The sequence below is a fragment of the Zalophus californianus genome, chromosome 16, assembly GCF_009762305.2.
Source record: "Zalophus californianus isolate mZalCal1 chromosome 16, mZalCal1.pri.v2, whole genome shotgun sequence".
Taxonomy (NCBI): domain Eukaryota; kingdom Metazoa; phylum Chordata; class Mammalia; order Carnivora; family Otariidae; genus Zalophus; species Zalophus californianus.
The window spans coordinates 47,793,935-47,817,289 of NC_045610.1; the positions used below are offsets into that span (position 1 = coordinate 47,793,935).

Here is a 23,355-nt window from a genome sequence, read left to right on the forward strand (position 1 = left end):
TGATTGTTTAAAAAAATATTTATAAGGCTATTTCCTATCCTGAGAAATACCTCCCACTCTAATAATAGCTCATTTTTTAGAACGGTTTTTCTTCTTCTCTAAAACAATTCGGAGGAACTGAAAGCCATGAAGTCCATGTGGTTAAGTACCTTGTTCTTTTTTCCTGGTGACCACTGAGGGTCAAATATGGAACTGCCACAGCCCCAGAGACAAATGGCAAGTGGGCCGCAAGCTAACTGTTCGCCCACAGCACACGGCAATTCCAGACCTGTCATCTTTCATTCAACAAAGGTTTTTATCAAGTCCTTCTCTGGGCCAATTCCACATGAAAAGAAGAATGAGACATAATCCCTGCCCTTGAATTTGGGCACCTAGGCACATAAATTACGGCTCTCTATAATAACCATGGCAACTGAAGCATGACTGAAGGACTTTCAGGGCAGAAAGGAGGAGGTGACTACCTCTGCCCAAGAAAGCCCCAGTAGCGACTTTACAGGTAGAGTCCTCTCAGCTGCTTCTTGAAGAAATAGTTGGCATTTTCCTGGTGCAGGTGGGGGAAGAACATTCCAGGTAGAGGGAGGAGCATATGCAAAAAGTGAAGACAGGGCCCAGGCTGTCTGGAGGACACTGAGAGGTTCAGTGAGGGCCCAACTGGGGTACACGGGGCAGGACAGGAAATGAGCAGAGGCTCATTTATCAGCACAAATGTGAGTCGGGAGGCCACAGACTCTGCATTTCTCTGGTGATCTGAGGCTTGGAGAAGCGTGTTCAAGGCCGGGAGCCTGAGAACACTAGCCTGATACGCTGCCCTGACTTCCCCGCCTCCTTATCACAACCAGGGTTCTCCTGATGTTTCTTCTCTCAGAGTCACAGTATGTACAAATAAATATAATCCTAAGGAACCAACAAAGGCAAAAATCATACATCTGCAAGCTGTCCCATCACTGGTTAAATGATCTGGTGCAAAGGGTTGCAATGACCAGCCTGAAAGGTAAGTGAGTCCTGAGAACACTCCTTAGGTGGCAGAGGGTCATCGGCTCAGGGTGGGTTTCCTTCCTTTCTACCTGGGAATCTCTCTCCATTCTCCTATGGACCCTATAAAACTACTTAAGCATTCAGCACACACGTCATTACCTGGTTTACTTCCAGAGACACCAGGTGGCTTCTTGCTTTCCGACTTCAGTTTAGATGCCAGAATAAATCGCCTAAACCACTCCTCTTTGTCTCGGCCAGTTCTCCCAAAGAGATAGAGTATCTGATCTCGCTGGCTAGATCGTGTTCCCTCCTGAGGATGGGGTGGCTTCTTAGGGTCCTCGCTTCCCAGCTCTCTCTCAGCTGGAGGCTTTTCTTCAGAAGTCTCTTTATCAGTCTGGGCCTTAGACATAAAGTCATCTTGTCGACCAAGCTCGATACAAATGGGGTATTTTTTATTCCAGATTCGTTTTCGAGCCAAACTTTTGGGTACAAGATAAATCTACAGGAAAGGGAAATGATGACTGACATACAAAATTAAGAACTGGCCACACTGTGCATTAATATTATGCAGAACACAAATGCAAACTTTATAGCCTTTTTGCTAAAACAATGAGTGTAAAATTACCACCTGTCTACAACATGACTATAGAAACTGGGATTAAGTTTTAGAAGTGATTTGTTACTCTTCAAACTCATTCCAGAAGTAGACGTTTAGAATTTTGCAAGAGTTACAAGTATCTGTAATTTTCTTTTTTTTTATTATTATGTTATGTTAATCACCATACATTACATCATTAGTTTTTGATGTAGTGTTCCATGATTAAATATCTGTAATTTTCAGGTAACAGTGACACAAAAATTATTTAGCAGGTTATCATCAACTAAGTTTCATGACCTTGGACCAACCATAAATTTGAAAAAAAAAAAAAAAAAAGAATTTATCAAACTAGATCTAGATGGGAAGCTCAAGTTTATCAGTCTCAAGTTAGGAGAAAATTTATACAAAAACTATTTTAAATACTTCTGTCCTTTGAGGTAAATTTAAAGATCACTCACATGAGTTATAACAACAGAAAACCTATAGCTTTTTGAAATAACCAACAATTTACATTTCTTAACAACAGCAGTATATAACACTTATCAAATGGAATTATTTTGCATATCCATAATTTTCACATTTACAGAGTCCTCATTCATTATTACCCTAGCACCACTATACTTAGCTTTTTGTTGGACTGAAAAGTTAGGAGTTAACTCTCAAAGTCAGATGAGTGTGTTATGCCTTTGCTCCTCAAAGTGTGGTCCATGGACCACCAGCAGCAAAAGCATCACTTGGGAGCTCATAAAAATGCAGACTCTTAGGCCCCACTCAGAGCTGCTGAAATAGAATCTACATTTAAAAAGATGCTTGGGTGATTTGCATGAAAGGTAGTGCCCTAAATTACACACAAACACACACACACACACAACTACACACACACCCTTTTGAGGGGGAAAAACACAGTAAAACAACCAAGATTCCAAATGCTTTTCTTTCATTTTAGTTTCTCAAATTAGCCAGGCTCACCTTGCTGTCTGAAAGGTCGTAGATTTTCTGGCTGATGTAGGTAACCTCTGGCTTTGTTTCATTGTAGCTTGCCCTCCTGGATATATTTTTATTGGGCTTTGAAAGTCTTAAGGTCCCACCCTCAAGTCGGACAAAGACTGAATGTGTCAAAGTTGCATGGTAAGTTTCTGGATCATAGTTGTAAATCTCATTCATCCATCCCTGATGGAGAAAAACTTCCATTAGTAAAATTAGAATAAACATAAATCTTATTCGATACAAAAACAAAGATCTGAGGTACACGGGACACTGAAACCAAACCTGACTGTGATGCAAGTATCAATTCACTGGTGACTAGGAGTTGCTAAGACAGGTGCGAAGCTTCAAGGATAATCAGTGTGGAGCTATAATCTGCTATGTTTCTGATAACTAAAAATCTGGATTTGGGAGGATAATGATAATGTCCATTTCTCTAAATAAAATGTTCTTTTCTTTCTTTTTTTAAAAGATAACAAGCAAATCAGGAAACGCAGAAGTTTTATTCATGTAAATCGAGCAAGTCTTTCAGCCTAACCTCCTCTAGGGGTGAATAATCCTACCCAGTCTGGCCTTCTTAAATTAGCCAAACTCACCCTCCTCTCAGCTCACCTGCAAAACATCTTTGGAATTTCACAGATCATACTAACTCATGCTATCATTCCAGAACTGAGACCTACCACTCCCACGCCATTTCTAGATCACTTAAATCACACAGATGATCAGAAATTAGGCATTAAGAATTATAGTTATAATCAACAGTATGTCAAAATCCAAAGATATATAGTAACTTAAATGAGTAAAATTGTGCTCCAGGTGCCCCCCCCAACAACATAAATGTACTTACTTATACATTGATCTTCAAAAAGAGCACACATATTAAAGTGTATGGGCAGTGTACAAAAGCCTAACATAAAATTATGGTAAAGCTACTCTCATAGCAATGATCAATATTCATCATTTAATCCTCTACCTGCCCCACAGTCCTTTTTCAGATGATACAGTGGCCCAGATCTTTTTAAAAAAAGTTCTCTAGGGAATCTTAATTGATTCTCTTCCATGCCCCTCATTTTCTTCTTTTTTTAAGATTTATTTATTTGAGAGAGAGAGAAAAAGCATGTGCACATGGTGGGGGGGGCAGGAGAGGGAAAGGGAGAATCTCAAGCAGACTCCCCACTGAATGAGGAGACCAATGCAGAGCTCAATCTCACGACCCCGAGATCATGACCTGAGCAGAAATCAAGAGTCAGATGCTTACCCAACTAAGGGGCCACCCAGGCGCCCCTCTACTCCCCTCATTTTATAAATGTTTTTGAATTGAGCAGAGAAGTACTAAAAATCACAATGCAATTGGGAATGTCATTCTTTTCAAAGAATGGCCATTTCCACAGTGAGTACTTGAGTCTCACACTTAAGTCTTGACCTGAGAGCCTCTGCAAATGAGGAATCCTTAGAATTCTATTTATTTATCCATTCATCAAAACATGCACTGAGTGTATGTGCCAAGTAATGTGTCAGGAGTCGATACAAAGATTTAAAAAATGACAGGATTTTTGACTCAAGGATGCTCCCAAATCAGTAGAGAATTAGGTCTTCATTTTACCATGTGACAACCCTGCTGGAGTAACCATTAAAAGGTCGTCACAAAGAGTACCCTGAATGTAAGTAATGTTTTTACTTACATAATGTAAGTAAAAACAGACAAACATACTTCGCCATGGGGTGTGTGTGTGAAATTTATGAGACAATTATATAGTTTTATATATCTTAGTAGGTTTTTGTTTTTGTTTTGCATGAGTTAGGAGTAGCTCTCCCACCTCCTAATGCATCGCTGCTTCTATTAAAAATGTCATTTGAATGGGCAAGCAAGTGGTCACAGAAAGAGGGTGTAATCTAGATGTTGCAATGATCAGAGCAATGAAATGAAAAGGTGGACAAGCAACAAAGAGACTGTGGGGCCTGAAGTGGACTGTACAGTCAGAGCATCAGTTTGGGTAGGTTTATTTTGCTAAGTTTAGAACTAAGGACATTCTTTGGTTCATAGTTTTTTGTCTTTTTCCTTAGTCTGTTATTATGGTGAAGTATATTCATGGATTTTTGAACGTTGAACCAGTCTTGCATTCTTGGGAAGATTATGTATTGGTCATGATGTGCTGAAGTTGGGTCACACCAGCTCAGGAGAGCTAATTCTACACATCTCTTCCTGATTCTGCTGTCAGTGACCTCACATTGGTAGCTTACAATTGGCCATGGTGGGAGGGTTTTGTTTTGTTTAGTTTGTGGGAGTTTTTATACAATGGAAATCAGTGAATGGTACAAAGAGGACTTCCTCTTGATCCAGAGAGCCAGTTTAACAGCACAGTACTATTATTATCCTTTTTATACATTACAGAATTTGGCTTGCTAATACTTTGTTCATTTGTCACCCTAAGTTCATAAGGTAAATTGGTCAATAGTTTTCTTGCAATATCTTTCAATATTAGCTAGCCTCATAAAATGAGTTGGGAAGTGTTCCTTCTATTTTCTGGAAGAGTTTGTGTAAAATATTTCTTCCTTAAAGGCTTGGTAAATTTGCCAAGGAAGCCATCTGGGCCTGCAGTTTTCTTTGTAGAAAGGTTTTTAACTATGAATTCAATCTCTTTAATTTCTACTGGAAATTAGGCTATTTCTTCTTGAATGAGCTTTGGTAGTTTCTGTCTTATAAAGAATTTGTCTATTTCATTTAAGTTGCCCAACCTCTGGGCATAATGTTGTTTGTAATATTTCCCTATTACGCTTTTTAAGTCTGTGGAGTCTAGCAATATTCTTTTAGTCCTAATATTGGTAATTTGTACTTCTAAAATAAGCACTTAATGTTATTAATTTCCCTCTAAACACTGCATCAGCTGCAATTTGTGATATGTTGTATTTTCATTTGATTAAAATATTTTCTCCTCTTCCCTGTGATTATCTTTGGACTCACAGGCTAATGAGAAGTATGTTTAATTTCCAAATGTGTGGGAATGTCCCAGATATCTCTCTGTTACTGATTTTTAGTTTAACTTCATGACGGTCAGAAAACATGCTTTTTATAATTTCAGTTCTTTTACCTTCGTTAAGTTTTTATGGCCCAGAATATGGTGTATCTGGTGAATGTTCCATGAACACTATAAAAAATATGCATTTTCTATAAATACATTTGTCTTTTTAAACAATGTTTGCCTAAAATGTTTCAAACAACATTTTTGCTAAAGATCTCCTGGCATATAATCCACAGTTTTCTTTTTATCCAATTTGGTTGCAGAAAATACTTTCTTACCTAAATAGGTTTACTAGGCCTAAAGTTCTAAAGGCAACTAGATTAATAAAGAATTTGAAGCAGATCTGATTTTTCTGGGCTGCTTCAGAGCCATGCTCAAAGGCCAGGTTGTATTTACTTGCAGAGCTACTAAAACCAAGAAGAATCTGTGGAGGGAGGGATGGAAGGGCTGGTGCTTAAGAATTTCTTAGGGCCAGGGAATGACAATGAGATTAAAATAGAAACTTCTATCAGTGTCATTTATGAGCCGTTTAGCCATACAGTCCCCACTAGGGATTGCTCTTCTTGAATTATTTCACTCTGAGTGTACATCGCCTGCCTAGAATAGAGGCTATTTGAGGATACATGGCATGTGTGATACCCTCTGTGGGATCCATAATTACATCTTAGCTGAGATGTTAAACCTTTTATCACTGATTCTTGAGTTTTGATAATCATAATTTGATGTAAATCACACATTTCTACAATATCTCCATATAAAAGATTTTTCATTTGTTTCTGGCTATGTAAAATTATAGTGGACATGTAAAAAAGTCAATAGAATTAACATGATACTGGAATTTTGGACAAAATACCCTGCATTACAGTTGTCATCATCACCAGACTAGAAAGGCTGAAAAAAAAAAAAAAGATAAGCATATTATGAAGTTATTCTCAAATAACAGGACAGTCTCTGAGAAATAGAGTAATGTGAGCTGTAAAGATTTTCCGCTTTTGAAACTCCTGAGACTGTACAGGTTAACTGATTTACGAATAAGAGGCATTTGGGAATAAAAGGTTGTTTCTCTCCAATTGCTTTCGTTTTGCCTTTCCTAGTAAGTCAGAAAACGCAGAACTGTCCAAGGAAGCACTGTCCAATGGAAATATAATATGAACCATAAATATGCATCATGAAAATACATAATTTTAAATTGTCTAGTAGCCATAATAAAAAGAAAAAAGGTGAAATTAATTTTAACAATGTATTTTATTTAACTCAATACAGTCGACCCTTGAACAACATGGGTTTGAACTGTGCAGGTTCACTTAAATGAAGATTTTTTTTTCAATTAATACAGTATACTACTATAAATGTACTTTCTCTTCCTTATGATTTTCTTTAGCTTATTTTAAGAAATGGTATACAATACATATATTGTCCAAATATGTGTTAATCGACTGTTATTGGTAAGGCTTCCTGGTCAAAAACAGGCTATTAGTAGTTAAGTTTTGGGGGAGTCAAAAGTTATACAAGGATTTTCAACTGCACAGGGGGTCAGTGCCCCTAACCCCCACATTGTTCAGTGGTCAACTGTATATCCAAATATTATCATTTCAACATATAACATTAACAATTATTAATTATATTTACATTCCTTGTTTTGTACTAATTCCTCAAAATCCAGCACATATTTCATACTTAGAGCACATCTCAGTTTGAACAAGCTGCATTTCGAGGGCTCAATGGCCCTATGTGGCCAGTGGCTACTGTATTACCACACATCCAATTCGTAGGTTCTGGCTTTTCGAACCTAGACACCTGGCTCAAGCAGAATGATCAAAATCCTCCTCTCTAGCTGACACTTCCAGGATTCTAAATTTTATTTTATATTAAGTAATCTCTATACCCAACATGGGGCTCGAACTCTTGACCCCGAGATCAAGAGTCATATGCTCTACCAACTGAGCCAGCCAGGCGCCCTTCTCGCTGATACTTACAACACATGCAGTTTTATGCTGTGTTTTACTGGCTGCTTTACCAAATTACATGAGAGAAGATAATGTTAAGTAATCTTCAGATGCAACATTCAATCTCAGAAATTCAAAACCACTTTAAAAAGCTAACAGGTGGGGTCCTGGCTGGCTTAGTCAGAAGAGCATGCAACTCTTGATCTCAGGGTCATGAGTTCAAGCCCCATGTTGGGTGTAGAGATTACTAAAAATATATACATACTTAAAAAAAAAAGCTAACATGCAATCTTAAAAACTAAGGAATAAAAGTAATCTAAGTAAAAGGCTAAAGTTTTTGAAAACTCTTATAGTTCTATAAGGTCATTAAAAGATGCTCAATTTGCAAACAAACATTAAGCTTTTAGCTTATTCATCTGTTTTTTAGTAGAAAAGAAGACAGGACACACAGGCACACGTGTTAGGACACAAGCACTGACTGCTTCAGTTCATCTGTTTACAGGATCACCTGGTGAAGAGCCATCACTTCGTACTAGTCTAACAAACTGCTGCATGGTTACTATTCCTGGTAAACTCCCTGTATCTGGTTAACAAGAGCAACCACTTCCAGTGCTTCAGGGATTTGCTCTCGACCCAGCAGCCTGAGCTCCTACCCAAGCCAGAGAGCCAGCCCTCTGGAGTTTTTGCTGGGCTGCAGCCTGTGACATCCCAACATGGCCACAGTTCCAAGATGATATGTGGTCATCCTTTGCTGACTGCTCTGGCAGATAACAAGCAGGTTACCTCTACCACTCACCAAACTGCAGAAATATTAGAACAACCTGATTTAGAGGTATGTGGAGGAGAAAAGAGAGTTTCAAGTCCCACACAGTTCGGGAACAAAACACCACACCTGCCCCACGAGAGGACACTGGTGAGAGGCAGGGGTAGGCCTAGGAAGAGAATCTAGGAGATGCCTTTCCTCAGGAAAGGTCCACAGGGTTCCAACCTCCCTTCTTCTGGTTCAAGGCTGGCTTGAGCTTCCTCCTCCCCACGCTCCTCAGAATCACCAGTGGCTGCATTACAACACAAAGGGCCCTGTGGCTTCTCCTTCCTTTTATCTTCACATTGCCTGCTTCCTACTCTACCATTTTCTTTTCTTTGTGTTCAGGAGCTACCAGAGGCTAAAGCCCATGGCTGCCAACAAATAGATACAACCCACGAATCAGGATTTCAACTGCATGTCTATTGTGGACAATCATTTGTTAGCTTTAGTGAGGCCCGACCCTTAACCATACATGACAGACGGCTGGTCAAAACATTGCAACCCACCCACAAACATTAGCAGAACTGCTTAGTCTGACACGCCTATGTTCCAATCCTGGCTTCGCCACTTGCTAACTGCCAAGTTGGATGAAGCTTATCCTTAGACCCTTGGTCTTCTTGCCAGTGAGAAAGTCTAACATGGCTTATTGCCCAGCTTCATGCCTCCCCCGTCCCCACCTTACCCTCTGCTCCAGCCGTGATGAATTTTTCCATGCTAACAGTACTTTACTGAGGTACAATTTGCATATATAGTAAAAGGAACAAATCTTACCCGTAAGATTTTTAAGATATTAATATTTGTAATAATAGCTGACATCTGAGCTCATATTATGATCCAGGCACTTCAGGTGCATTAGCTACTTCTGCCAATTACCTAAAATTTTCTAAGTGAGCAAAATGGTGAGAGAGGTTAAGTGATTTGCCTAAAGAGGGGTTTAAAAACAAAAAAAAAGTGGCCCAGAGAGTGGCAAATCCAGGACTTAAGCCAAGTCCACCTGACTTCGAGGCCCAGGCTCCTACCTCCCCACCATGGCATGGCCCACCTTCGGTCTGGCTAGTCATCCCCCACGTCACGGCAAAGGTGACACTTCTCCCTGGAATCCTCTCTGATCACCTAGGCTCTGTTCTCTATTACCTTCCTCCTATCACTGTATCTGTTAACTGCCTGGTCTACTTGAGTACAAACACCACAAGACAATCAGAGTTGTAACAAATGTTCATTGACTGAATACATGAATGTAGCCTAATTCAGATGGCACCCGTGAGGATTACATGAAATCTGTATGTAAAGCACAAGTGAGCAGGACAAGCTGGTGTGCCCTTCACGGCCTGTGAATATTGTTCTACCTGCATAAGCAGAGAGAAGCACAGAAGGAGCTGAGATTCTATTAAGTGCAGAGACTGGCAGAGGTTACTTTGAAGAAGGCTTGGTCACTGCTCCCAAGGAGAAAACCAAGTTATAATTGCACAAAATAGCACAGAACAGGAAGAATCTTAGAATAAAAGATGTTTAAGCTTTTCAGGACAGAAACTGAATTAGCCACTTCTCTGTAACAGAGAGAGGTAGGTGTTGTGACTGGTGCTCGGGTTTCTTGACTCCCATGCAGGGCTCCTTCCAGAACATTACAAGCTTTGATAGGAAACCTTGACAGACTCACAGGGGCTGCTACTTGACCTGCATCAGTCAGGCATCCAGGATACTGATGGCCATTGGGAGGCTCGGGCCAAGAGGAAACCAGGCATGATTCTCCTGCTTCTGACCCCTAATGCACCCTATTGACCGCAAACCACGCAGGCTGCCCTTGCAGAAAGTGATCTCCCAATGCAAACCCCATTGCTTTTTGATACCATCAATCGGCCAACTTTTTCCTGTAGCTTGACCAACCCCCTGGATTCAGCTGCAAACAATTTCCAGACCTAAGCAGTCAAATATCAGATCTTGAGAGCATGCAGCAACTTCAATGCCTTCCCCCCAGTTTCCCATATAGTGCCTAGCTGTCTACTGCTCAGCTGTTCTACAGTTCTTAACCCTCCATTTTTTACCAAGTAAGATGTTTCTCCAATTTTATTTTGTTATGGGCCATAGGAGTGGGGATAAAGAGATATAGTGTATAGTTAGCAACTCATTCCATTTCAACAGCTCAACTAAAAACTCAGAGATGCTCTCAACCCACACTAAAGCAGCTCAGACAAGCCTTGTTTCTTTCAGAGGCTGGAGCTGTTAAAATGGAGACAGTGCACGCACTGGGGGACAATGACCACAGTCAGCTGGCCTGCAGCTGCCTGGCTCACAGACTGGTCCTGTGATCCTGTCTGTAAAAGGTCAGGGGTTTCTCTTCCAATTCTCCACTGGGCTTAGAAGCCATGTCTGGCTGAAAGTATAAACCACAATCTATAAAGGGACTCATTTAATACTTGGAAAGATTAAAAGCTGCAATTAACCTTTTGCAAAATAATAAAGTCTGGAAGAACTACTATTGTGTTCACTTTCAGTTATAGTGCCAGCCAGGAGGTCAAGACCAATGCTCTCTCTTGGTCAGCTTGACGCTGTGCTGACCAGAGCAATGCACCAGCCCTCTGGCCCGAGGAAGCGATGGGGCTTTCTCTGTCTTCAGTGTCGTGGGGCTGACATTGTGCTGTCACATGGCTGTGCTGGCATCTGAGGCTGCCTGTCACTCAGCTCCCGGGCATCATTCCTTCATCTAGCCTGTCAGGGAAGGAACAAATCCTAAACATAAGGACAGAGCCAGGGCCTGAGGCCCCTCCTGCTGAAAATCCTCTCTGAAGCCCATAAAAAAGCTCGGGGACTTTTGTCTCCCAAACTAAAGCATAAGCAAGATTTTTCTCTTTGCAGGTTTTGACGCTTTTTGATGGATTAATGGTTTAGAACTGGATCATCAGTTAAAACATGATCTCACAGATCATGGACTTAGAGACTATGGCAGGAACAGTCTACTTAAATTTATATAACTTTAGATACAAATTTGATTTTACCCAGAAAAGACAAAAAAACCTACAGACGTATAGACTTCATACTATGAATGACAACCTTAAGCCAACAGTCAACATTCAAAATAAATGCTACTCAAAGAAACCATCAAGAAGGGAAAAAAGTCCATTGGGGAGAGGAGCACCAGCATCAATACCATCCACATCCTCCAACTGACTGCTCCAAGGTCACCTTCACGGCCACATCACTAGAAGCATTGGGGTCAGAGCTAAAGCCACAGACTCTGCAAAATGGCCTTTATCTCAGCTTTTCCATCCTTCAGGGCAGCATCTACCCAATTCAGGTGACCAAAGAACAGTTTTAGAATGTACAGGCAAATAGTAAAAAGTAAGAGAAAACGAGCATTCAAAAATAAAAATGTTTTCTTAGAGAGGGAGGAAGGGTAAGGGCAGAGGGAGACAGAATCTCCAGCAGACTCCACACCCAGTGCAGGGCCCAATGTGGGCTTTGATCTCACGACTCTGAGATCATGACCTGAGCCGATATCAAGAGTTGGATGCTTAACCAACTGAGTCACCCAGGCGCTCCTGAGCATTCAAATTTGACAGAAAAATAACATGATCTCAGATGAACCACTGAAATAATCAAGGTCTGACTTATGTTAACACATGATAAACAGGGGCACCTGGGTGGCTCAGTCGTTAAGCGTCTGCCTTCGGCTCAGGTCATGATCCCAGGCTCCTGGGATCGAGCCCCGCATCGGGCTCCCCGCTCAGAGGGAAGCCTGCTTCTCCCTCTCCCACTCCCCCTGCTTGTGTTCCCTCTCTTGCTGTGTCTCTCTCTATCAAATAAATACAATCTTAAAAAAAAACACATGATAAACATTAAATCATATTAACAAATTTTGAAATTATAATAGATTAACAAGCCAATAAATTAGTAGTCTCCAAACTTTTTAGATCACAATCCTACCAGCTAAAAAATTTTGAGTATATACCCACAATATATCCATTTACTTACAAATTATATACATGTTCTAATATATTACAGCTTTTTTTGTGAGTAAAGTGATATAAGTTTATTAAGTGAAGATACAGAAAAAGCTCTCAAGAGTGAGAGGGGTCCCAACAGGGTTGCCCTATTACAGCTTTTATAAAAAGTAAAAAATATAAATTAAGAGAAAAAGACGAAATAATTAGCCTTCTGCTAATTTTTAGCTTTTCCTTGCTAACAGCTTTGTACTCTCTTCAGCTGACACCTCAATGCATAATATATATATTTAGGGTGAAGCTCATCACTAATGATAAAGAATAAAATCCACATTTCAAATAGTCTTGTTGGTAACTTCTAAGGATTTCGGCAAAGGTCAACATATGGTCATCTGTATGTCAAATATTAGCAAGGCTATTACTTTCTTAGAGTAAAAAATATATACAAATAGAAACTTTTAATTCTTCCTTCTCGAATAGTGTCTTCAGCAACCCATCTTGGAGACCACTGAAAAGAAGCAAAAGAATGAAAACAGTTCACAATTGCAGCCTCAGGAACCAACACACTAACAGGCTCATGCTCTGGCGCCATCTTGTTGGCAACCTCCTTGTCTTGGGGGATACGGCAAACTTCTTCTTAAAGGCTAATGACTGGGGTGCCTGGTGGCTCAGTTGGTTAAGCATCTGACTCTTGATTTCAGCTCAGGTCATGATCTCAGGGTTGTGAGACTGAGCCCTGTATCAGGCTCCCTGCCCAGCATACAGCTTAAGATTCTCTATCTTCTGGAGCACTTGGGTGGCTCAGTTGCTTGAGTGTTGCAACTCTTGATTTCAGCTCAGGTCATGATCTCAGGGTCGTGAGATTAAGCCCTGCTTTGGCTCTGAGCTGGGTGTGGCATCTGCTTGGGATTCTCTCTCTCTCCTTCCCTGCCTCTCACACGCACACTCCCTTCTCTCTTTAAAAAAAAAAAAAAAAAGAAAAGATTCTCTTTGCCTATGCCCCTCCCCCTCAAAGGCTAATTATTTATTGTACAATAAGAACAGTCTTCGATGAACTTAGTACTTTTTATATATTAAAATAAATTTTAGAGGTGAAAAGATATCTAGCATTGATTTTTTTTTCATGGTTAATACCTTACTCTCCCAAAAAACATGACTGAGAACTCTCAGACCCACTACGCCCACAGCCTCTCTCCTCACTCCATAGATGAAATCTGCAACAAAACTAAAAAGCATGGTCCTGGAATAGCTAGCCAGAATCCAGAATATGTTTTCTCAAGGAAATGATGCTATAAACTTAGTCATATGTAAGTGAACTAGAATTACTGTTTAGCCATGTTGTAAGCTAAAGAGTTGAGTGGGAAATTGGCAAAATGTTAATAATTGTTGAAGCTGAGGCTGGGCCTTGGGTACATGGGGTTTCATTATACTATTCTCTTGTGTATACTAGACATTTTCTACAATAAAAAGTTAGAAAGTAAAAGTTCAAGAAAAATCATTCTGGAGTCACCTGACTTCCTTAACCTCACTGTTCCTATGGAATTCAGGAAGCATTTTCTACACCATTAACTCTCCACCCAACTTTAAAACATGGGTACCTGCTTTTAAGTGAGGGCTGCCTGCACTGAAACATCTCACCTGGTATTACTCAAGCAACAAGGGACACTAGGAAATAGCCATATTTATAAAAACCATCCATAAAAACTCAAGTGACCCATTATGGGAGCAGGATATTTTCAGTTCAGTATAATGTAGAAAGAAATGTTTTATTTCTCATACTCACTGTATTGGGGGTTATAAGACACCAACAAAAAGCAACCCAAGTCTCTTTTGGCTGTAATGGGGCTGTTCTCTTCTAAGATTTGCACACTCTAATTTCTTAAAAGAATTGCATGAAATTGAGATTAAATTTACAAGTTTGAATTTCTTCTCAAAATTTATAATGTTTTCCTTACGAAATCATTTTTACATATCAAAACCAAAGCCTGTATTTAGGGACTGCAATGATTTAAAAAATCTATCCCCGGGGTGCCTGGTTGGCTCAGTCGTTAAGTGTCTGCCTTTGGTTCAGGTCACAATCCTAGGGTCCTAGGATCGAGTCCCGCATTGGGCTCCCTGCTCGGCGGGAAGACTGCTTCACCCTCTCCAGCTCCCCCTGCTTGTGTCCCCCCTCTCGCTGTCTCTCTCTCTGTCAAATTAATAAATAAAAATCTTTTAAAAAAATAAATAAAAAATCTATCCCTCTTACTAAAAATCCAAATGTGATATAACCTAAGGAAAAAAGGTTCTCTAAAATTCATTTCTATTAGTCTTGCAATGGTGGAAACATAATTTTAGTTGAACTTCTTGGGCCATATCTTTTTTTTTTTTTAAGATTTTATTTATTTATTTAATGGAGAGATAGAGAGAGCCAGAGAGCACAAGCAGGGTGGAGGGGAGGGAATGGCAGAGGGAGAAGGAAAAGCAGTCTCCCCACTGAGAAAGGAGCCTGATGCAGGGCTCAAGCCCAGGGTCCTGGGATCATGACCTGAGCCGAAGGCAGATGCTTAACCAACTGAGCCACCCAGGCGCCCCATGACATGGGCCATATCTTTTAAAAAGAGACAGATTTTTTTTATGTTTGCATTAAAATAATTTTAGAAAAAAAAAAGAGAGAGAGACAGATCATCACTCTGGAAACCAACATTCTACTGTTGTGTTCTGTGGGGTGGTTTGTAAGTCTGAGATAAAGAATTTACCCATGAATATAATTTAAAACTGCATGAGTCATACACTCAAACATACATCTAAGAACCTTATGAAATCTTCAGGAAGCTTATCATTACAGACATGTGGAAACATCAGTGTACAGGAATGGCACTGAATTAAGTACACTCCTGGTCAAGTGACAAGTACATTCTTTTTTTTTTTTTTAAAGATTTTATTTATTTATTTGTCAGATAGAGTGAGCGTACAAACAGGGGGAACGGCAGGCAGAGGGGGAGGCAAGCTTCCTGCCAAGCAGGGAGCCCAATACGGGGCTCGATTCCAGGACCCTGGGATCATGACCTGAGCAGAAGGCAGACGCCTAGCCGACTGAGCCACCCAGGCTTCCTGTGACAAGTTCATTCTTAGAGAAGCATCCAACTTGTTAAGAATGCTCAGCAAAAACAAACATCCCAAATGCAATTCTTCTGATGCCCAAACCCACTCTTTCCCAGGGTCCCCAGCTCAGGGTATCTAGCTAGTGACCCAAAATAAAACCCCCAGAAGGTTACCACACAGGGGTTGTTGCTCAAAATGAAGCCCTTGGGACTCTGCAGCACACGAGGCTCTACCTTGAGCTAACATACCCAGACTGCCAAGCTTTCAGTCATATTAGTGTCTCCTAGCATTTTGATCTTCCCCCCTGCTCTCACACGTTCGACTTGTCACTTGGTGCCTGTGTAGCCACCTTTCTCTTACTTGCTGCTTCTCATCAGCAGCATGAATGTATGAAATCATAATGTATGAATCCCCAAACATTAAGAACAAGCAGGCTTTGGAGGAGGTTCTAAGAGCCGTTCTGTGGACTTGGTGACAACTCTTTGGGCTTCCAGAGGTTTTGACTGCTTCCATCCCAGACGAGAGAGCTGCTGACTGGCAGCGTCGAGTGAGAGATGGTGGAGGATCATGAGGCCTAATCAACCACATATCAGTTTTTGAGAACAGCTAGTACTTGGCTGCTAACAGTCTTTGTGACTCTCCAACCCATATACTCACCACTGCAGAAATGTCATTTTTTTAAAAAATATTTTGTTTATTCATCTGAGAGAGAGAGAGAAAGTGAGCGAGAGCATGGGCAGGGGGGTCAGAGGGAGAGGGAGAAGCAGACGCCCCGCTGAGCAGGAAGCCCGACCCGAGGCTTGATCCCAGAACTCCGGGATCATGACCTGAGCCAAGGGCAGGCACTTAACCTACTGAGCCACCCAGGTGCCCCTGTAATGGGGTCATTTTTAAATACAAGTGTCCACAGTGTGGATGGAACAGTAAAATCACCTGGATAAACTACAAAAGAGCTTTACTTTTCTCCTCCCTTTCATCTTCATGTGAAGTCTCACTGAAGAAAAACTGCAATGCTTTCTGAATTGTTTATGGAGCCAATTTAGGACTCAGGACTCTCAGTCCTGGACCCATCACTGAGAACTTACATGGCTCTGAAGTTTAAAGACACACAGTCTCCTAAAATAGTCCTGGAGTACTAACCCTCCTGCCTGTCTGGTTCATGGGGCTCCCAGATACAGTCTACTGAGGGCACGAAGTACAGAGGATCACTGTCAATGCTGGGCCTCTATAGTAGAGATCTTTATCACGGGCAGGTTTTATAACCCATGTCTGTGAATTTTTTTTTAAGTTTCCATGCCTGCCCTCAAGAACTGCACCATTACATCCTCCACAGAAAATAATTCAAAACAGCTAATTCCCTAAATCAAGCCTATTTTCAAAAAGGGGCTTTTCCGACCCTAGAAACAGGTTCACAGATCTGTTTTATAAAGAAACCAAGGCCCATCTCCTGCATCACTCTTAAAGCCGTAAATCTAGAGAGCAGAAATCTAGAACTTGCCACTATCCCCATTTCTCTAATGCTCTACTTGGCAGATGCCAGCAGTCTTTTCTCCCTTTGAATTCAGGAGGCCAGTACAGGTAAGAGAAGAGCAGATTTGCTGCCAGAGATTTCTAAGTAGTAATCAAGTTCCGAATCCTGTCAAAAATGGACCATCTTGGCTTTTCCACTGCAGTGGGAAAAGAAAAACCTCTCCATAACCTGTACTTTTTGGTAATTATTTTTTGTCTTCTTAAAAGACCACCCCTTTCAACCCAACTAAATTTTTTCCTTAAGTATCAGGGATTTCTTTTAAAAAGCAACTTCATTAGGAGATGACAGGGTCAATACTGCCTCACCACCTACATTTCCGGATAAAGCCTCATTCATTCATTCACTCATTCATCATCCATCCATCTACCTACCTATTCATCCAATAAGTACTTATCATGTGCCCATTATGTGCCACGTGCTGAGGACACAACGATGAACACGATGGACATGGCCTGTGCATTCATGAAGCCTATGGTGGACTGGAGGAGATAGGCAATAAACATACATATAACTAGGGATCTTATAAGTACTATGAAAGTGAGGCAGAGAAGGCAAGCTGTGCCTCAGACTTTGGGCACCCCTTTCCACAGTGCATAGCTGTTGCTGGGAAGAAGTTGACCAGCCAAGTCCCAGATTCCCTAGGACCCCTGACATTTTGGAGGACCCATGTGACTAGCTCACAATGGAATGTTGAGTAGAAGTGATGTGTGTCACTTCCAGGTCCAGGCATTATCAGAAGGCAGGCCTTCTTTTGCTCTCTCACTCTCCTGCCAGCTGGATGCAAAGAACTCTAATACCCTAGGCAGGGGTCAAGAAACTGAGCCTGAGGCCTGTTTCTATAAATGGGCCACACCCATTTATTTACACATTGTCTGTGGCTGCTTTCCTGCTACAATAAAGAGTTCAGTGATTGCAACAGAAACTTTATGACCCACAAACATAAGATATTTACTATGTGGCCTTTTAAGAAAGTTTGCTGAGCCACAAGATGGAAGGAACTTGGGCCCCTGCATCAACATGTGGGCATGGCCACCCACCCACCAGGAATACCCAAACAGGACTGTTCCACAGGGAAGAAACAAACTTGTAATTTGTTACAATAGCTAGTGTTATCCTACCTCTTACAGAAAGTAAAGCACAATGTCCAATGAGAAAATGTAACAGAAAATAGATGCTTGAAGATAGACTCCACTATACTTTCCTTTTCTTATCACAACAATTGAGTCCTAAATTTAACGTCAACACTGCTAAATGTTTAAAGTGTCATATTTTTTAAACGGTTCCCCAGAGTATGATCTCCAACTCAGTAAAATTAATTAAGCCCAAAGAACATTTGCATTTGAAATCTTTGGCTTACAATATACATACAACCTACCCTTCTAATCTGTAGTAGTGTTCCTTTTATAAAATAAAGTATTTAGCCAGGTTTCCTTTTTTTAAGATTTTATTTGACAGAGAGAAAGGGAACACAAGCAGAGGGAGTGGGAGAGGGAGAAGCAGGCTTCCCGCGGAGCAGGGAGCCCGACGTGGGGCTCGATCCCAGGACCCTGGGACCATGACCTGAGCCGAAGGCAGATGCTTAATGACTGAGCCACCCAGGCACCCCTTTAGCCAGGTTTCTAAAAACAGCCCAGTACACCAAACAGAAGACCCCAGGCTAAGATATAACTTTTCCTGAACAGTAATGAAGCCACCCTAAACAAGTCAAGGGCTCAAACCAGTTTAAACTGAATGTTATGGGGCACCTGGGTGGCTCAGCCAGTTAAGCGGCTGCCTTCAGCTCAGGTCATGATCCCAGTGTCCTAGGATCGAGTCCCGCATCGGGCTCCTTGCTCAGCGGGGAGCCTGCTTCTCCCTCTCCCTCTTCTGCTCCCCCTGCTTGTGCTCTCTGTCAAATAAATAAAATCTTTAAAAAAAGAATTAAAAAAAAACTGAATGTCACGATTGTTAGGCATCGGAGTAATACAGAAGTACCATTTTTCTTTGCTAAAGTTATACTAACTGACTTACAGCGCATGTAACTCAGGCAGTCACAGCACCACCCTATAAAAAGCATAGCAACCATAATGAGTCACTCTTACTCCACTTCATATATTAATACTAAGCTTAAATGTGTCATATCCTCAAGACTCAGCATCAGCTTCTCTTAAAAAAGAAAGTCCCATAACATACTGCCATGGGAAAGAAATAAAAAAAAATCAAATACATGATTCATTAAGTCAAAACAAAAAGAGTGAGCATGCACACGTGTGGTGTATATATACTCACAGAAATTTAAAAAAAGAACAAAACCAAGATATATAACAAAATCGTTAATTCCTTCCCACTAGTATGACCAAAAAAAAATAATTTTTTTCTTTGGGTTTCCTGAGTTTTTTAAAAACTGTCCGCCTGGGTGGCTCAGTCGTTGAGCGTCTGCCTTCAGCTCAGGTCATGATCTCAGGGTCCTGGGATCGAGCCCCGCATCGGGCTCCCTGCTCAGCGGGAAGCCTGCTTCTCCCTCTCCCACTCCCCCTGCTTGTGTTCCCTCTCTCGCTATGTCTCTCTCTGTCAAATAAATAAAATCTTTAAAAAAACAAAACCAAAAAAAAAAAAACATTGTCCGTGTATTTCTTTCGAATAAGATAAAAAGTTTATGAAACTAGAAAACAAATAGTATTTTGGACCCTTAGAGCATTCTTCCCCTTGTTTTGCTTTTTTGTTTTTGTTTCTATTTTTTTGCAATAGAAAGAGATGCTGCCCTTTTATAAGCATTCTTACTTAAACAGAGGGGAGAAAAACCCTATTAAAAGAGAAATGAAACCAGCTTTGAACTACCAAAAAAACTACCAAATAAAACCCTAAAACCAAACCAAAACAACAAACCCAGAAAACAAGTGTTGGCAAGGATATGGGGAAATTAGAGCTCTCGTGCTCTGCTGGCAGGAAGGTGAAATGGTACAGCTACTGTGGAAAACAGTATGGCAATTCCTCGAAAAATTAAAAACAAAATTACCATTAGATCCAACAGTCCCACTTTGGGGTATACACCCAAAAGAACTGAAAACAAGATCTCAAAGAGCTATCTATACACCCATGTTCATAGCAGCATTATTCAGCATAACTAAAACATGGAAGCCACCCAAGTGTCCACTGTTGGATGAATGGATAAGGAAAATGGAGTATATACACACCATGGAATTATTATTTGGCCTTAAATGAAAAGGAAATTCTGACTAATTCTGATTATGCTAAGTAAAATAAGCCAGTCACAAAAAGAAATACTGTCTGATTCCACTTATATGACACTAGGAGTATTCAAAATCAAAAAGACCGAGTGGAACTATGGTTGCTAGGGTCTGGAGGGAGGGAAGAAATGAGGAGTTACTGTTCAGTAGGTATGGAGCTTCAGGGGTACAAGGGACAGACAGTAGTGATGAGGGCACAACAATGGGAATGTACTTCATGTACTGAACTGTACACTTTAAAATGGTTAAGATGGTCAATTGTATGTTATTTGCATCTTACCACAATTAAAAAATCATATGTATATATATATAAAATGTGTATATGTGCCAGTGACTTACAAACTATATAAGCTACAGCTGTAAGTTTATATCTCGTATATACATACCACCCTAATGAATCATCCCAGCACCCTCAGGGGGGGCCCAAATCCCGAGACTGTTGCACACTGGGGAGTGAGGTCTCTTTCTCCAGCCCCCATCTTATGGTGCACAAAGGAAGGAGGAGTGCCAGCAAGGCCAGTCATGACACCAATTTGCCTTCTCTTCCTCCTTTTCTTCACTGGCATTCCAGGGGCGCTGAACCCTCCTCCAGGGTCTCAAGAATATGCAATCCTAGCAGACTCAGCTATAACAAATCCTCAGCAAGTAGCAAATCCCTGGAAAGTTTAGAGAGAGACTGAAATACGAACTGGATGTAAATGCTACTCTCTAGCACCCTGGAGACCTTGAAAAACTTGGTGAATTGCTGAACATGAACTAGAATGAGGTTTCCCAGAGAAGTCTCTTGCTTGGCCGGAGAATGAAGAGATCCCAAAGCCTCAAAAACACTGCTTGTGTGAAAACCCATGGCAATCAACTAAAAAAATGAAGTTGGATCTAAAAATCAGGCTGTATGGGAGAGAGCGCATGTGCTCACCAGCGGCTGCAGAGACTTACCTTTAGTATTTCCGGTTCTTTGATATCCAGAGATCTTGTGTTCCAGTGTTGTAGGTTTTTATGTAATCTGTGATATTTATGAGCACTTGGTGTAAAAAACCAAATCATGCAAACCGCAGTCATGAATCCAAGACCAATTCCCAGAAAGAGTCCGCTCACGTAATGGGGGAGGGGGAGGATGAGGTACCCATAGACACACATTATAAAGAAGCCCAGGGTCTTCACTGGTAATTCCGGGTGCTGCACGGCTGAGTGGGCCTCGTCCTCACTGTCAAGAGTTGGACCATCATCCGCCAGCACCTCGGGCTTGAGAGGGATATCCGGGAGTTTATCGACTGTACTCTCTACCTCTGCTTCCAAATCAAAGTCCTCGCTGTACAGTTCGCAGAACTCTTCATCTTCTTTGCTCACTAAGGCAGACAAGGAACACTTCTCAAGAACCAGAGAGCTCGTCTTCAGGCCTGAGTCCTTCAGGCCGCACACGTGGGAGCTTCTCGGCTCCACCTCTCTTGAGGGCTCATCTGAGGCCCTGAGGTGGTCCCTTCTGGGGACACTGGGGTCACTCTCGCAGCCGTCTCCCTCGGAATCACACTCCTCCTCCTTGATGCTGTAGTTGTTATTGCTTTCCAAGTGACCGTTCAGGCTGGAAAGATTGGAGAGCTCTGAAGCACTTGAAGATAAGGCTTTGGGCCTGTGGCTGCCACTTTCTTCCCCTATAATTTTACTAAGGAGCTGAAAAGGCTCATATATGACTTCTGAAAGGCGTCGCTTAGTGTCTTCGATTTTAGCCTCCATCTCGGGCACTTTGAAAAAGGAGCGCGTATCGGAGGGAGAAGTCAGTGGGGAGGAAGGTGCAGTTTTGGAGTCCCCACCTGTGTTGCGTGGCTGTGTGAACTGCTTGAACAGGTGCAAGTTGAGCTTGGAGTCGGGTGGTTTACAGGACGCGGTGTCTGCCTCCTGCCGCGAGGTGTCTGTGGACAGAGACTTGACTAATGTCTTCATCAAGTGCCTGTGCCTCGAGGCGTGGTGGGGTTCTTTTGGCTCAACCTCGGTCGACAGGGACTTCACAAGGCTCATGAAGGGCTTGGTGCTGGACAGGGTAGATGAGGCACTGGAGGAGAGGACAGGAGACTTGGAAGGAGAGGACAGCGGGGAGGAAGAACCGGTTTTCTGCTCAGAAAGGGATGACACACTGGGAGAGCTAGCTAAGGGGACTGACGAAGATGACCCTGGGGACAGAGCCAATGGCACCGTACTTAATACTCGCACTGCCGGAGGAGGGGACTCCAGCAGCTTTACCGTGTTCTTGGAGACAGGCAAAATGGCAGGGGACACGGACAGTCCATCTGCAAGGATGGGCTGGGCGGCAGGGCCAGAGGAGTCATGGCCACCCTGGGGTTCAAGATAGAGGTCTTCCTTGGCTTCGAGCGCTGTTACAATGCTTTGGTCGTCCAGCCCCTCCTCAAGGTACTCCCTGAACTCCTCCTCTTCCTCCTCCTCCTCCTCCCCGGATGCCGAGAAGTGAATGGCGATAGTGTCTCGGGACACGGACCTCTGCACGTGCACTCTGGGGGCTGATGGTTTTGGCATGTCAATGGTTTTCTCGGCATGGCGACCACTCAGACTTGTCATCGCCGGCTTCGCGAGGGCTCAGGCTCTGCGGAAAGAGCAAGGAAACTGGAAGTCAGAGAGCCGTTTCCGCACAGGAGAGGCTATCGTGTGCGCACTGGAGCACAGCTCCCTTCCAAATGGTGATTATGCTTTTACTTGGCAGACGGCCACTGGGGCTCACCTGAGCGGGTTTGATGGTTTAATTTTCACCAGATAAATCCCAGTTAGGCATTCTCTTTTATGAGCAAGCTACAAACCGGTATTATAAAGGCCATACGATCTGTCTGACTTCACAACAGCTGAGTAATTGTTTCCTCCCTCTTAACTGGCTTGTTTCTACCAGCTATTCTATATTTCAACACTCGAAATACCTGCACAATAGATGTTACCAGCATTACTTCAGAAGTCCAACGGAATAGAATGCAGTAGCCTGGGGATTTTGAGGATCTTGGAACAAAAACTTCACCACTGTTTGCTAGCTATAAAAAGCCAACCCAGGATGATCACTGCTTCCAGTGCTATTTGCCCAGCAATCCTAACAATTATGTGGCTTGCTTCTCCCACCAGGACTCATACTATCTTGCCACAGAGAAGGAGCAGCAAAGTCTCCAAGGGTGGAAAGGGAAATCTCTAGATGAATTGCTATCACCCTGTTGGCTCCTTTATTCCCCAAATGGCAGAGTACTTAGGTAGCCATGAA

At 42.0% G+C, this 23,355-nt stretch overlaps 1 protein-coding gene across 5 annotated transcripts in view; it reads right to left on the reverse strand.

The window, feature by feature from the left end:
- The window catches only part of TEX2 (testis expressed 2), a 102,615-nt gene that overhangs the window by 37,537 nt on the left and 41,723 nt on the right, over positions 1-23,355 (reverse strand). For all 5 annotated transcript variants that reach the window (XM_027625273.2, XM_027625272.2, XM_027625274.1 and 2 more), the window contains exons 2-4: positions 21,045-22,701; positions 2,543-2,743; positions 1,135-1,474 (exon numbers count right to left, since the gene is read on the reverse strand). In XM_027625273.2, the coding sequence (XP_027481074.2) occupies positions 1,135-1,474; positions 2,543-2,743; positions 21,045-22,676 (2,173 nt within the window). In that variant the 5' untranslated portion in view covers positions 22,677-22,701. The remainder of the gene's footprint in view (positions 1-1,134; positions 1,475-2,542; positions 2,744-21,044; positions 22,702-23,355) is intronic.